This window comes from Thalassophryne amazonica, chromosome 12 (genome assembly GCF_902500255.1).
Source record: "Thalassophryne amazonica chromosome 12, fThaAma1.1, whole genome shotgun sequence".
Classification (NCBI taxonomy): domain Eukaryota; kingdom Metazoa; phylum Chordata; class Actinopteri; order Batrachoidiformes; family Batrachoididae; genus Thalassophryne; species Thalassophryne amazonica.
Window position 1 is genome coordinate 80,327,443 of NC_047114.1, and position 13,210 is coordinate 80,340,652.

General features: G+C 42.0%; 1 protein-coding gene across 1 annotated transcript in view; it reads right to left on the reverse strand.

Moving 5' to 3' along the window:
• rgs20 (regulator of G protein signaling 20) overlaps nt 1-10,458 on the reverse strand; it is a 69,132-nt gene extending 58,674 nt beyond the window's left edge. The window contains exon 1 of the mRNA XM_034183096.1: nt 10,030-10,458. Coding sequence (XP_034038987.1) covers nt 10,030-10,218 — 189 coding nt within the window. The 5' untranslated portion in view covers nt 10,219-10,458. The remainder of the gene's footprint in view (nt 1-10,029) is intronic.
• Between the last annotated feature and the right edge of the window lie 2,752 nt (nt 10,459-13,210).

The window sequence follows — 13,210 nt, forward strand, 5'->3', positions numbered from 1 at the left end:
GCCGGGAGGAACCGAGGAGCCTAAACACTCCCGGTGGCAGGTTTCGCTCCACTGCGTCACAACCCGGACGGCCCAATCTATCCGGGATTGTGCTTCACCATCCATGGAAATCCCAATATCACTCGGGAGGTAGAAGGTGTTACATGGAACATGATCTCCTCCCTGTGATTTCCAGACACAACCAAGGCCACAGGCTGTGTCTGATGTGTGAGTAACGGAAGCAGGGTGCCATCTAGTGCTCGCACCTGCAATGGTGACGGCAGAAGCCACCAGGGGGAGCCCTACTTCCTTTGCCCATCTGCTATCCAGCAGATTCCCTGTCCGACCCCGTGTCTACCAGTGCTGGGGCATGAAGGATAAATCCTCACAAAGGATCGTTACTGGATTCGTGCAGATTTACGGGGTTTCCCTGCGTGCGTGTTATGGCCCCCCTTAGCCCAGTTTCTAAGGACGGGCGTTTGTAGTTTTGACCGTTTGGGGCAGTCCTTCTGCATATGCTCACAAGAGCCCGCAGACCAAAACACTCCCCGCGGGCCAGCCTACCTTTGTCTGACGTTTGTCTTTACTTTTGGCCCTGCTCGTGTCCATAGCCTCCTCAGCAGGGGGAGCTGTAGCCACACGGAGCTCTCTGGCAGTGAAGCGTGGGGACGACGTCACCCTTTCGGAGCCGGAAGGGGGAGGGACGGCTCGTGCCCGGTCACGCCCCCCCGGCCTGCTCCCGACGATGCTCATTCAAACGGTTGTCTAAGCGTATAACCAAATCGACAAGCCCGTCAAAATCCTGCGGTTCCTCCTTAGCCAGCAGGTGCTCCTTCAGGACCGGAGACAGTCCATTTACGAAGGCGGCGCGGAGCGCAACGTTATTCCAGCCAGACCTCGCTGCCGCAATGCGGAAGTCGACTTCATACTCGGCTGCGCTGCGACGCCCCTGTCTCATTGACAGCAGCACGCTCGAAGCGGTCTCGCCTCTGTTGGGATGGTCAAAAACTTGTTTGAACTCCCGTACAAACCCCAGCAAAGATGTTAGGAGCCATGAATTCTGCTCCCAAAGCGCTGTAGCCCAGGCGCGTGCCTCTCCTCGAAGCAGATTAATAACATAAGCCACCCAGCTGGCGTCTGACTCATACATGACAGGACGCTGTGAAAAGACGAGTGAACACTGCATGAGGAAGTCTGCGCACGTCTCAACACAGCCTCCGTACGGTTCCGGAGGGCTTATGTATGCTTCAGGGGATGGTGGAGGGGGTTGTTGAACGACCAGTGGAATGTCTGTTACGGGCCCAGGACCAGCAAGAGGAGTGGCTGAAGCAGCACCCTGATCGCGCGCTTCCACCCTGGCAGTGAGAGCCTCCACCCTCCGGTTAAGGAGAACATTCTGCTCGGTCACCAAATCCAGCCGAGCCGTAAAGGCGGTTAAAATCTGCTGCAGCTCACTCAACACGCCTCCTGCTGACACCTGCGCTCCTGGCTCTTCCATTGGCCGTTCAAGCTCGGGTTGACGCCCCTCGGAATCCATGACGAATGGCCGAGAAATCCTGTTGGGAAGGTGTCGTAGCACGGACCCACACAGGGGGCGCAAAGGAACGGACAATGAATAAGCCAAGTAAGTACAATTTAATGTTGTGACAACACACAACTAAACACACAAAAATATATATAGTCAATTAACTCCATGTGGACGTGTGGGCAGCTCGAAGATAGAAGACCCCCCGACGAGAGAGGAGCCGGTCCCACATGGCTTCCACCACCAACGGCCTGAAGACACCAGAGCCGCCAAGTCCCGAGTCCCCAGGTGGCCTCTGTCTTCGCCTGTCGACCCTGTACTGCTGGCAGAGAACAAGACAGGCTGGAATGAGTGTGAAGTCGCACACTCAGTAATCCACCGTCTGCAAACCAGTTAGGAGGGAGCACCTCCACCTCCAATCACACACTCGTGCAGCTCCTGTTTAACCACTTATCTGGTTTGGGGTGCGAGGCGAAGCCGTCGCTGATCACACCAAACGCCAATCCCACAGATAAGGACAAACACCACAGGATAACGGCTGCAAAAGAAGTTCAGATTATTACTCAACATTCGAGTCAGCAGAGAAAATTACCTCTTCGGTAGTTGATTTCTCGGCGGGGAGGTGGAGTTGCAGTCCGGCTTATATAGTGGTGTAGATGAGTGACAGCTGGTGCGATGAGTGACAGCTGTCACTTCTTCTGGGTCTGGCGCCCTCTCGTGCTTGGAGCCCGCACTCCAAGCAGGGCGCCCTCTGGTGGTGGTGGGCCAGCAGTACCTCCTCTTCAGCGGCCCACATAACAGGCACAGCGCATTCACTGTTGAAGCTTCAAAATTATGGACAACCTGCCTCAGCAAATTAGAAAGGTCTCTTTTTAAATCTCTTCTGAAAACCCATCTCGTCTCCTTGGCCTTTGACACCGACTAAGACGTTGAATTCATTCATTCATTGATTTGATTTGATCTTATTGTTTTTTATCGTAGGGTTATTATTTTTACTAGTCTTTTATGGCTTTTAATTATTTTAGTTGTATTTTGTTTACAATTTTACATTTATGTGAATTGTTATTTCTTTTATGATGATTTTATTTTATTCTTCTGTACAGCACTTTAGTCTACTGCAGCTGTTTTGAAGTGCATAACAAATAAAGTTGGCTGCTGTGTGTGTGCATGCGTGTAACCTGTTTTTGCAACACGTTATGTGTTAACGGTGCCACAGTCGATAAATTCTACAGGCCAGCATGTCGACCAATCACTGACAGCAAGCTAATAGGAACAAATGACCACACGAGCTTTTGATAACAGCCTTCACAAGTATCAAAGCCAAATCTCAAGAGCAGCTGATGATGAGGCCCACAGATTTAATTTTTGTGCATGGTTTGTTATGACTTCACTCTTATCTTGATCTTGTGTAAAAAACACAGTGTAGAATAGCTTGATGGAAATTCAACAAATCAGAGATCTCTTCAATAAATAAATAAGAGACCTTCCAGAATTAGAGGACATTTGCTGTCCCCCACCTGATAATTAAAATACTTTAGTCCAAGATAACAAAATACGAGGGCTGTCCGTAAGTATAGGTCCTTTTTATTTTTTTCAAAATCTATATGGATTTCATTCATATGTTTTTACGTCAGACATGCTTGAACCCTCGTGCGCATGCGTGAGTTTTTCCACGCCTGTCGGTGACGTCATTCGCCTGTGAGCACTCCTTGTGGGAGGAGTCATCCAGCCCCTCGTCGGAATTCCTTTGTCTGAGAAGTTGCTGAGAGACTGGCGCTTTGTTTGATCAAAATTTTTTCTAAACCTGTGAGACACATCAAAGTGGACATGGTTCGAAAAATTAAGCTGGTTTTCAGTGAAACTTTTAACAGCTGATGAGAGATTGTGAGGTGATTCTGTCGCTTTAAGGACTTTTCACGGTGCGAGACGTCGCGCTGCGCTCTCAGGCAGTGTCATCAGCCTGTTTAAGCTGAAAACCTCCACATTTCAGGCTCTATTGATCCAGGACGTCGTGAGAGAACAGAGAAGTTTCAGAAGAAGTCGGTTTCAGCATTTTATCCGGATATTCCACTGTTAAAGGAGATTTTTTTAATGAAAGACGTGCGGACGGGTCCGCGCGTCGGGACGCAGCCGACGCGGCGCGGCGGCACAGGAAAAACACCTCCGTGTTGATAACCATTTGTAAAATCCAGGCGGCTTTTGATGGCTTTCAGTGGAGTGAGTATATGAGAAATTGTTTATCAGCTGGAGATGTTCCAACTTGTCCTCAAGGCTTCCAACAGAGGTGTTTTTCCTGTGACGGAGCATCGCGGCGGCTGCGAGCCGACGCTGCAATCCGCCTGCACGTCTTTCATTAAAAAATCTCCTTTAACAGTGGAATATCCGGATAAAATGCTGAAACCGACTTCTTCTGAAACTTCTCTGTTCTCTCACGACGTCCTGGATCAATAGAGCCTGAAATGTGGAGGTTTTAAGCTTGAAACAGGCTGATGACGCTGCCTGAGAGCGCTGAGCGACGTCTCGCACCGTGAAAAGTCCTTAAAGCGACAGAATCACCTCAAAATCTCTCATCAGCTGTTTCAAATTTTCACTGAAGACCAGCTTAATTTTTCGAACCATGTCCACTTCGATGTGTCTCACAGGTTAGAAAAAATTTTGATCAAACAAAGCGCCAGTCTCTCAGCAACTTCTCAGACAAAGGAATTCCGACGAGGGCCTGGACGACTCCTCCCACAAGGAGTGCTCACAGGCGAATGACGTCACTACAGGCGTGGAAAAACTCACGCATGCGCACGAGGGTTCAAGCATGTCTGACGTAAAACATATGAATGAAATCCATATAGTTTTAGAAAAAAATAAAAAGGACCTATTACTTTACGGACAGCCCTCGTATATCACATAACCTGACAATTAAAGTGTCAGAAAGCAAAATATAATAATTTGCTGGAAATAAATTGTGTCTTTACATATTTAAATGTACTGAATAGGTGTAAATACCCCTAAAATGAGGTTTTTCTCTGTCTCCGCCTCCTGGTGACAAGCTTTTACATCATTTTAAATATCTAAAATAAGTCTTGAATTAATTGTCTTCTGATGTATTTTCATTACATGAATCTGTTTGTACCTGTAAAAAACAAACAACAACAACAAAAAAAGAATAAAACATATTTTGAATACTATTTATTGTGCTTTGAAGTTGTGTCCCTGAATGTCCTCGTAACCCTGTGATCCATACCATTTTTTGCTGGGTGATGAAGGGTTAAAATATTATGTCATATTACAAACAAGAAATTACATCATCCAAACATTTTCAAATCCATGGGTAGACCAAAGGTGAGTGCCCTCTTGCATCTTTGATATACACTGAACAAAAATATAATCGCAGCACTTTTGTTTTTGCTCCCATTTTTCATGAGCTGAACTCAAAGATCTAAAACATTTCTATATACACAAAAGACCTATTTCTCTCAAATATTGATCACAAATCTGTCTAAATCTGTGTTAGTGAGCACTTCTCCTTAGCTGAGATAATCCATCCCACCTCACAGGTGTGGCATATCAAGATGCTGATGAGACAGCATGACTATTGCCCAGGTGTGCCTTAGGCTGGCCACAATAAAAGGCCACTCTAAAATGTTCAGTTTCATCACACAACGCAATGCCACAGACATTGCAAGTTTTGAGGCGGTGTCCAATTGGCATGCTGACTGCAGGAATGTCCACCAGAGGTGTTGCCCGTGAATTGAATGTTCATTTCTCCACCATAAGCCATCTCCAAAGTCGTTTCAGAGAATTTGGCAGTACATCCAACCGGCCTCACAGCCGCAGACCACGTGCACCACACCAGCCCAGGACTTCAGCATCCAGCATGTTCACCTCCAAGATCGTCTGAGACCAGCCACCCAGACAGTTGCTGCAACAATGTGTTTGCAGAACCAAGAATTTCTGCACAAGCTGTCAGAAACCGTGTCAGAGAAGCTCATCTGCATGCTTGTCATCCTCATCGGGGTCTCTTCCTGACTGCAGTTTGTGGGCAATGCTCACATTCAGTGGCATCTGGCTGCTGATCAACTCTATGCGAAGGAGATGTGTTGCACTGTGTTATGCAAATGGTACTCACACCAGACACACCAGCAACAAAGCAAAACTGCACATTTCAGAATGGCCTTTTTTGTGGCCAGCCTAAGGCACACTTGCATCTTGATATGCCACCTCTGTGAGGTGGGATGGCTTATCTCGGCAAAGGAGAAGTGCTCACTAACACAGATTAGACATATTTGTGAACAATATTTGAGAGAAATAGGTCTTTTGTGCATATAGAAAATGTTTAGATCTTTGAGTTCAGCTCATGAAAAATAGGAGCAAAAGCAAAAGTGTTGCATTTATATTTTTGTTCAGTGTATTTTCAAACTTTTCTGGGTTAACCCCTTAACGCCCGAATTTATATAGCTGTATATAAAAAAATGTTTTGTGTGTGTTTTTGCCTTTAAGTAGATGGTAAATAATGTTGAGATTAGTAATTTCACTTTCCCACAAAAACTAGATAGTAATATTGGGTATTCTGGTAATGACTTTATGTTGTAATGTTATAATAATAATGATGGTATGTTGCAAATTTGCGACAACCGGGCATACAGGTCAATTTGGTAAGTTGTATATTTGAGTCAGAGATTGTAGCATATATGCGACGATGGGCGTTAGGGGTTAACTGAGTGCGTAAAGCTAAACCACTCAACCCTGTTACTCATAGTTTAAGAATAATGTTGAATAATTTCAATTTTATTTTCTGTATTTGTAAAACTACATTGGTCCTTGACCTTGGTAAATAGCTAAATTAAGCAGCTAGCTTTTGTTCATTAGGTAGCTGCTGTATTAGCATTGATTTGCAACCCTGTTACATGCAACCCTGTTAATAAAATTATATAACATGGTCATTATCATAGTTAACAGCGTGTTTATGGTTAAAGATGTTTAGTTAAATGATAAAAATGAATTTATTTGTTACCTTTTTGTATTTACACATGAATATCTTTTATATTATTCAAATATTTACATATTTTACATATTTAAAATAAATAGCCAGAATTTACACGTTTCTTCAGTTAGAACAGCGTCATTACTGCATAGTGTGCCACAATACATGTTGAGATCAAATAACATCTGAAAATAAATTAATTCTGGTTAGATTGTTGTGATTATTTGTAATTATTATTATTTGCAATAGTAGGCCTTAATATGAGTATTGTAATAATGATAATATATATATATATATATATATATATATATATATATATATATATATATATATATATATATATATATATATATATATATATATAACATCCTTTTTCCAGGACCATATTGTATTTGTAACAGGGTTGCATGGATACATACCACAGCAAAATAAACATGCGGTGGAAAAAGTACTGTTGATGGCTGAGCTTGACAAATCATATAATTTTGTAGTTTATGACCCATATTTCTTAATTATACAACATAAGATGCTAAACTGAAGATTTATTTTTCAGAAGTGGTATATGCCAAACTGTCCTCTAATTATGGAATGTCCCATAAATAATAAATAAATATGCGCAACCTCAGGTCCTGTTGGCTCATTTAAATAAACAGATGTGCTCTTGTACAATCACCTGCCTGTCTGCAAATAGTAGCACAGTTCTGCTTTACACAAGCCGGAAATCTTTTTTATCCCTTTAACATGAATGATTCCGTTGCCAAACTTCAAGCGCAATCCCTGTCGCACCAGATTACTTTTAGAATGTTGTCGAGAGTCTAACTTTATTGTTGCGATTATAGTTTTACTAAAATATGTGATTCACTTTGATTGTGTGACTTGTTATATTTGTAATGACTTATCTTGCTTATTTAGAGACACACTGTTTACATTTAATCGTCTTAAATCTCATTTAGTCAGGAAGTACTTCCCAAAATAGAAATTGGCCACTTGAGAAGCAAATCAAAATAAATCCATTGAAGCTTGGACAAGAGCAGTTTTACAGACATCTGGCCATGGACGCCACATTTACTGTATAATACAGTGCATCTGGAAAGTTTTCACAACAATTCACTTTTTCCCACATTTTGTTATGTTACAGCCTTATTCCAAAATAGATGAAATTCACTTTTTCCCCTCAAACTTTTACACACAATACCCCATAATGACAATGTGACCAAAGTTTATTTATTTATTTATTTTAGATTTTTGCAAATTTATTAAAAATAAAACAACTAAGAATTACATGTATGTAAGCATTCACAGCCTTTGCCATGAAACTCAAAACTGAGCTCAGGTGAATCCTGTTTCCACTGATCATCCTTGAGATGTTTCTACAGCTTAATTGGAGTCCATCTGGGGTAAACTCAGTGATGATTTGGAACATGATTGGAAAGGCACACACCTGTCTACATATAAGGTCCCACAGTTGACAGTGCATGTCAGAGCCCAGACCAAGCATGAAGTCAAAATAGTTGTCTGCAGGCCTCCAAAACAGGATTGTCTGGAGGCACAAATCTGGGGAAGAGATACAGAAAACATTTCTGCTGCTTTGAAGGTCCCAATGAGCACAGTGACCTCCATCATCTGTGAATGGAAGAAGTTGGGATCCACCAGGACTCTTCCTAGAGCTGGCCACCCGTCTAAACTGAGCGATCAGGGAAGAAGGGCCCTTGGTCACGGAGATGACCAAGAACTTGATGGCCACTCGTCAGAGCTCCAGCATTTCTCTGTGGAGAGAGGCGAAACCTTCTAGAAGAACAACCATCTCTGCAGCAATCCACCAATCAGGCCTGTATGGCAGAGTGGCCAGACGGAAGCCACTTCTTAGTAAAAGGCAGAAGGCAGCCCACCTGGAGTTTGCCAAAAGCACCTGAATTCAGTCCATGAGAAACAAAATTCTTTGGTCTGATTAGACAAAGAATGAACTCTTGGTGTTAATGCTAGACCTTATGTTTGGAGGAAACCAGGCACCATCCCTACAGTGAAGCATGGTGGTGGCAGCATCATGCTGGTGGGATGTTTTTCAGCGGCAGGAACTGGGAGACTAGTCAGGGTTGAGGGAAAGCTGAATGTAGCAATGTACAGAGACATCCTAGATGAAACCTGCTCCAGAGCACTCTTGACCTCAGACTGGGTAGATGGTTCATCTTTCAGCAGGACAATGAGCCTAAGCACACAGCCAAGATATCAAAGGAGTGGCTTCAGGAAAACTCTGTGAATGTCCTTGAGTGGTCCAGAAAGAGCCCAGACTTGAATCCGATTGGACATCTCTGGCAAGATCTGAAAATGGCTGTGCACCGACACTCCCCATCCACCTGATGGAGGTGCTACAAAGAGGAATGGGGCAAAACTGCACAAAAGATAGGTGCACCAATTGTGGCATCATATTCAAGAAGACTTGAGGCTGTAATTGCTGCCAAAGATGCATCAACAAAGCATTGAGCAAAGGGTGTGAATAAGTATTCACACCCTTATGTGTAATGTCTTAGTTTATTTATAATAAATTTGCAATCTTTTCAAAAAAGCTTTTTTCACATTGTCATTATGGGGTGTTGTGAGTAGAACTTTGAGGAAAAATACATTTACTCCATTTTGGAATAAGGCTGTAACATAACAAAATGTGGAAAAAGTGAAGCGCTGTGAATACTTTCTGGATGCACGGTAGATTGATTAATGACCAACAGTAAATGTATATATTTTTATGAAGTGGAGAAGATATATGGCAGTGACAATTCTGAGACCAAATTTCTGCAAAATGATGTGATATTTTTAAACTGAGGTCAATTCAGAAACATTTGCAACCAGCTGCCTCAAGTTTTCTCATCTTTTTTATACTGCAATGACCTGTCACGAGTCTGTATGTTTGCAGAGTATTTACTATGAGCAAAATATCTCAGCGTTTTCTAACAAAAATTAAAAACTGCTAAGGTTAAAATCACTGCATCACCACATTTAATCTTTAAAATGCAGATTTTTTTTAATACAATAAAACATACTTTGTTTTATATAGTCTCCTGCAATTTGTGAGAAAACTGGGTTGTTGAGATGATCATGTTTTTACAAATATTGTATTTGTGAGTAATCACTGGCAACCGTCTTTGTGTTGTCATGAGCAGAGTATAAATGATTATAAGTGTAATTATTATTATTATTTAATTGCATTTGTCAGATGATAAGGTAGGTATTACTGCAAAACAGTCAAACGTGTTTTTTGTTGAAAAAAAGAATATTTGTACACTTTAAATCAGATTTTCTGTTAACCCACTGATGAAGAACAAGCAAACAAAAAAAATCGGACATTGTAAACCAAAATTCTCATGTGACTGAAATGTTTGCACAGTGCCATTGTTCTAATTAACTACTTGTCATGTTGGTAACTGATCAGTAGATTTAGACCACTAAAATAATGTTCACAGTCATACAATGAAGCCATGAAGAGAAATAGTACAATAAACAAACTGTGATGAAATATAATCATGTTTATTGGGTAAAACCTACAACTCATTCTTACCTCAAGGTAGACCATCTCTTGTTCCTGGTGGTCAGGGCTGTTGTAGTTAACGGGGTATTCCACACCATGCCGGCAGGCTCGGGCCAGCCCCCTTATCCGCTGCCACATCAGGGCCCTGGTGCGGCTGAGCCCCCGCAGTGCAGAGGTGGGCCTGATTTCCCACTGCCTCAGTGCTCTCGCACACGGCATGCTACAACCACCAAGCCTCACTCACCATGTGAGGCGCAAGAGCAAGTCTTTTGGGATCATAGGAAATCTGCAATCCTTTCTCCTTGGTCTATGCTGTTGCAGCATCTGTCGAGAAGCACACCGAGACAGAGCGGGAAGAAAAAAATAAAAAAATGAAACAAAGCATCAGTGACCCTGAAAAGAGTGTAGTGTTTACAAAGGAGAGGGCAGAAGGGGATTAGGATAGTGTTCCTCCTGGATGCAATCCTGATTCCTCTGTGCTTTACTGCGTCTCACCAGCTTAGGGCAGATTTAGCCCAGAGGTCTCAGTGTCTGAGTGCAACGGACAGACAGGAAGTTGTGCGACAGGCATGGATTCATTTGTGATTGCATATTCTCCTTGATTAATTCTTAATATCATCTGTTTCACGCAACATAGTGGATTAAAATGTGTTGGTAAATGCACTTTGCAGAGGGAACGTATGGCTTCTCTCTCCATGCAACACCAGAAACCACACAAATCAGAAGGTGCAAGTTATGGTCTGTTTGGGTCTCTTTATTGTGTCATTCATTAAACACAGACAAACAGCAAAAGGGATTAAAGGGGTCACATGATACAGTCAGGTCCACAAGTGTGTTGACAGTGACAATTTATATTTTTCCTGTCTGAATTCTCTGGATTAAGAAATAGGAAATTACATAATTCAGTTTTTCTCTGAAGCCAGACAATCCTTTAAATTCCTAATATGACAGAGATTATTTACATGAATGGTCATCTAAAATTGAGCATCTTTGGTATATCATGAAAAGTAAGAAAATTTCACAATTTCTGTCCAAGAGGTGCTATATTTAGCCAGAATAACAGAGGACCTAAAACAGAACCCTGAGGAATCTCATATTTCACTCCAGACAACTGGGAAGTAGTCTTAAGTTGCATAAAAATGTTGCCAACCACACTCACAGAAACATAACTTTTAATATTTATGTAATTTTATTACATGACAAGTTCCCATTTACTTTTTTAGATAATTTTAATACAAACCTACCAAATAAACCTTACATGATGCATATTCATTACTGTAATAAATCCTATTTATTTGACATGCATAATCCTCAGCTTTATGTATTTAGTATTAATAAAATATAATTACTCTGGCAATTGTCTTGTTCATGGGGTTTTGCTCACGAGTGAGGGACAGATGGAGCGTGAGATCGACAGATGGATCGGTGCAGCATCTGCAGTGATGCGGTCGCTGTATTGGACCGTCATGGTGAAGAGGGAGCTGAGTAGGGGGGCAAAGCTCTCGATTTACCGATCGATCTACGTTCAGATCCTCACCTATGGTCATGACATTTGGCTCATGACCAAAACAACGAGATCGCGAGTACAAGCGGCCAAGATGAGTTTCCTCCGCGGGGTGGCTGGGCGCTCCCTTAGAGATAGAGTGAGGAGCTCCGTCATTCGGGAGGAAATCGGAGTCAAGCCGCTGCTCCTCCACGTCAAAAGGAGCCAGTTGAGGTGGCTCAGGCATCTTTTCCGGATGCCCCCTGGACGCCTCGCTGGAGAGGTGTTCCGGGCACGTCCCATTGGGAGGAGGTCCCGGGGAAGACCCAGGACACGCTGGAGGGACTACGTCTCTCGGCTGGCTTGTGAACGCCTTGGGGTTCTCCCGGAGGAGCTGGGGGAGGTGTGTGTGGATCGGGAGGTCTGGGCGGCTTTGCTTGAGCTGCTGCCCCCGTGACCCAACTCCGGATAAAGTGGTAGAAAATGGATGGATGGATGGATAATTACTCTAAATCAATCATAATGACAGTATTTATTTAAAATACATAAAGTATATTGTTTGAATTTCATAATAATTATGTTACCTATACAAGATAATGGCATAGGCAACATAATTATTATGAAATTCAAACAATATACTTTATGTATTTTAAATAAATACTGTCATTATTATTGATTTAGAGTAATTATATTTATTAAACATAAAGCTGAGGATTATGCATTTCCAATTAATAGGATTTATTACAGTAATGATTATGTATCATGTAAGGTTTATTTGGTAGGTTTGTATTAAAATTATCTAAAAAAAAAAGTAAATGGGAATTTGTCATGTAATAAAATGACATAAATCTTAAAGTTAGGGTTAAATATTTCTGTGAGTGCAACAAAGAACCTGACAAGAAATACAAAAATTGCTTTCAAGTGGTGTAGTATCAAACGTTACACTAAAAAAAATAATAATAATAACTTTCTCAGTGAACATAAAGAAAATAATGTAAAGTATTTCCACCCAAGTAAAATGTGTTAACCTAGTCAGAAACAATTTCGCTGAGTGACCTAAGTGTAAATATGTTGAATCAACATGATGAATTTGCATTACTGTTACGCAATTACAATGGTTTGGGCCAACTAGTTTTGTAAAGGTAAATGTAGACCTGAATGTAAATTCGTTGGATCAACATGATGAATTTGCATTTCTGTTACTCAATTACCATGGTTTAGGCTAATTAGATTTGTAACGTAAATGTAACAAAAATAAAAATTAAATCCCTTTGTCTGCTCCCTTGTTTGCATTCGGGGTTGCCACAGCAAATCTGAGGTGGATCTGCATGTTGAATTGGCACAGGTTTCACTCCAGATGCCCTTCCTGACGCAACTCCACATTACATGGAGAAATGTGGCAGGGGTGGGGTTTGAACCGTCAACCTTTTGTACTGAAACCAAGTGCACTAACCACTTGTTCACCACCCATGCCCTGTAACAACTACTTTTAAAATAGTACAGTTACATGTCAACTTAACTTTGCTGTGTTGGATCAGCAGAATTTATGCAAATCCACCTTGGAGACCCCGAGCACAAACAAGGGAGCAGCCAAAGGGACTTACTATTCTTTTTGTTACATTTATCTTTACAAATCTAGTTGGCCTGTCCCATGGTAATTAAGTAACAGTAATGCAAATTCATCATGCTGACCCAACAAATTTACATTTAGGTCACTCAGCAAAGTTG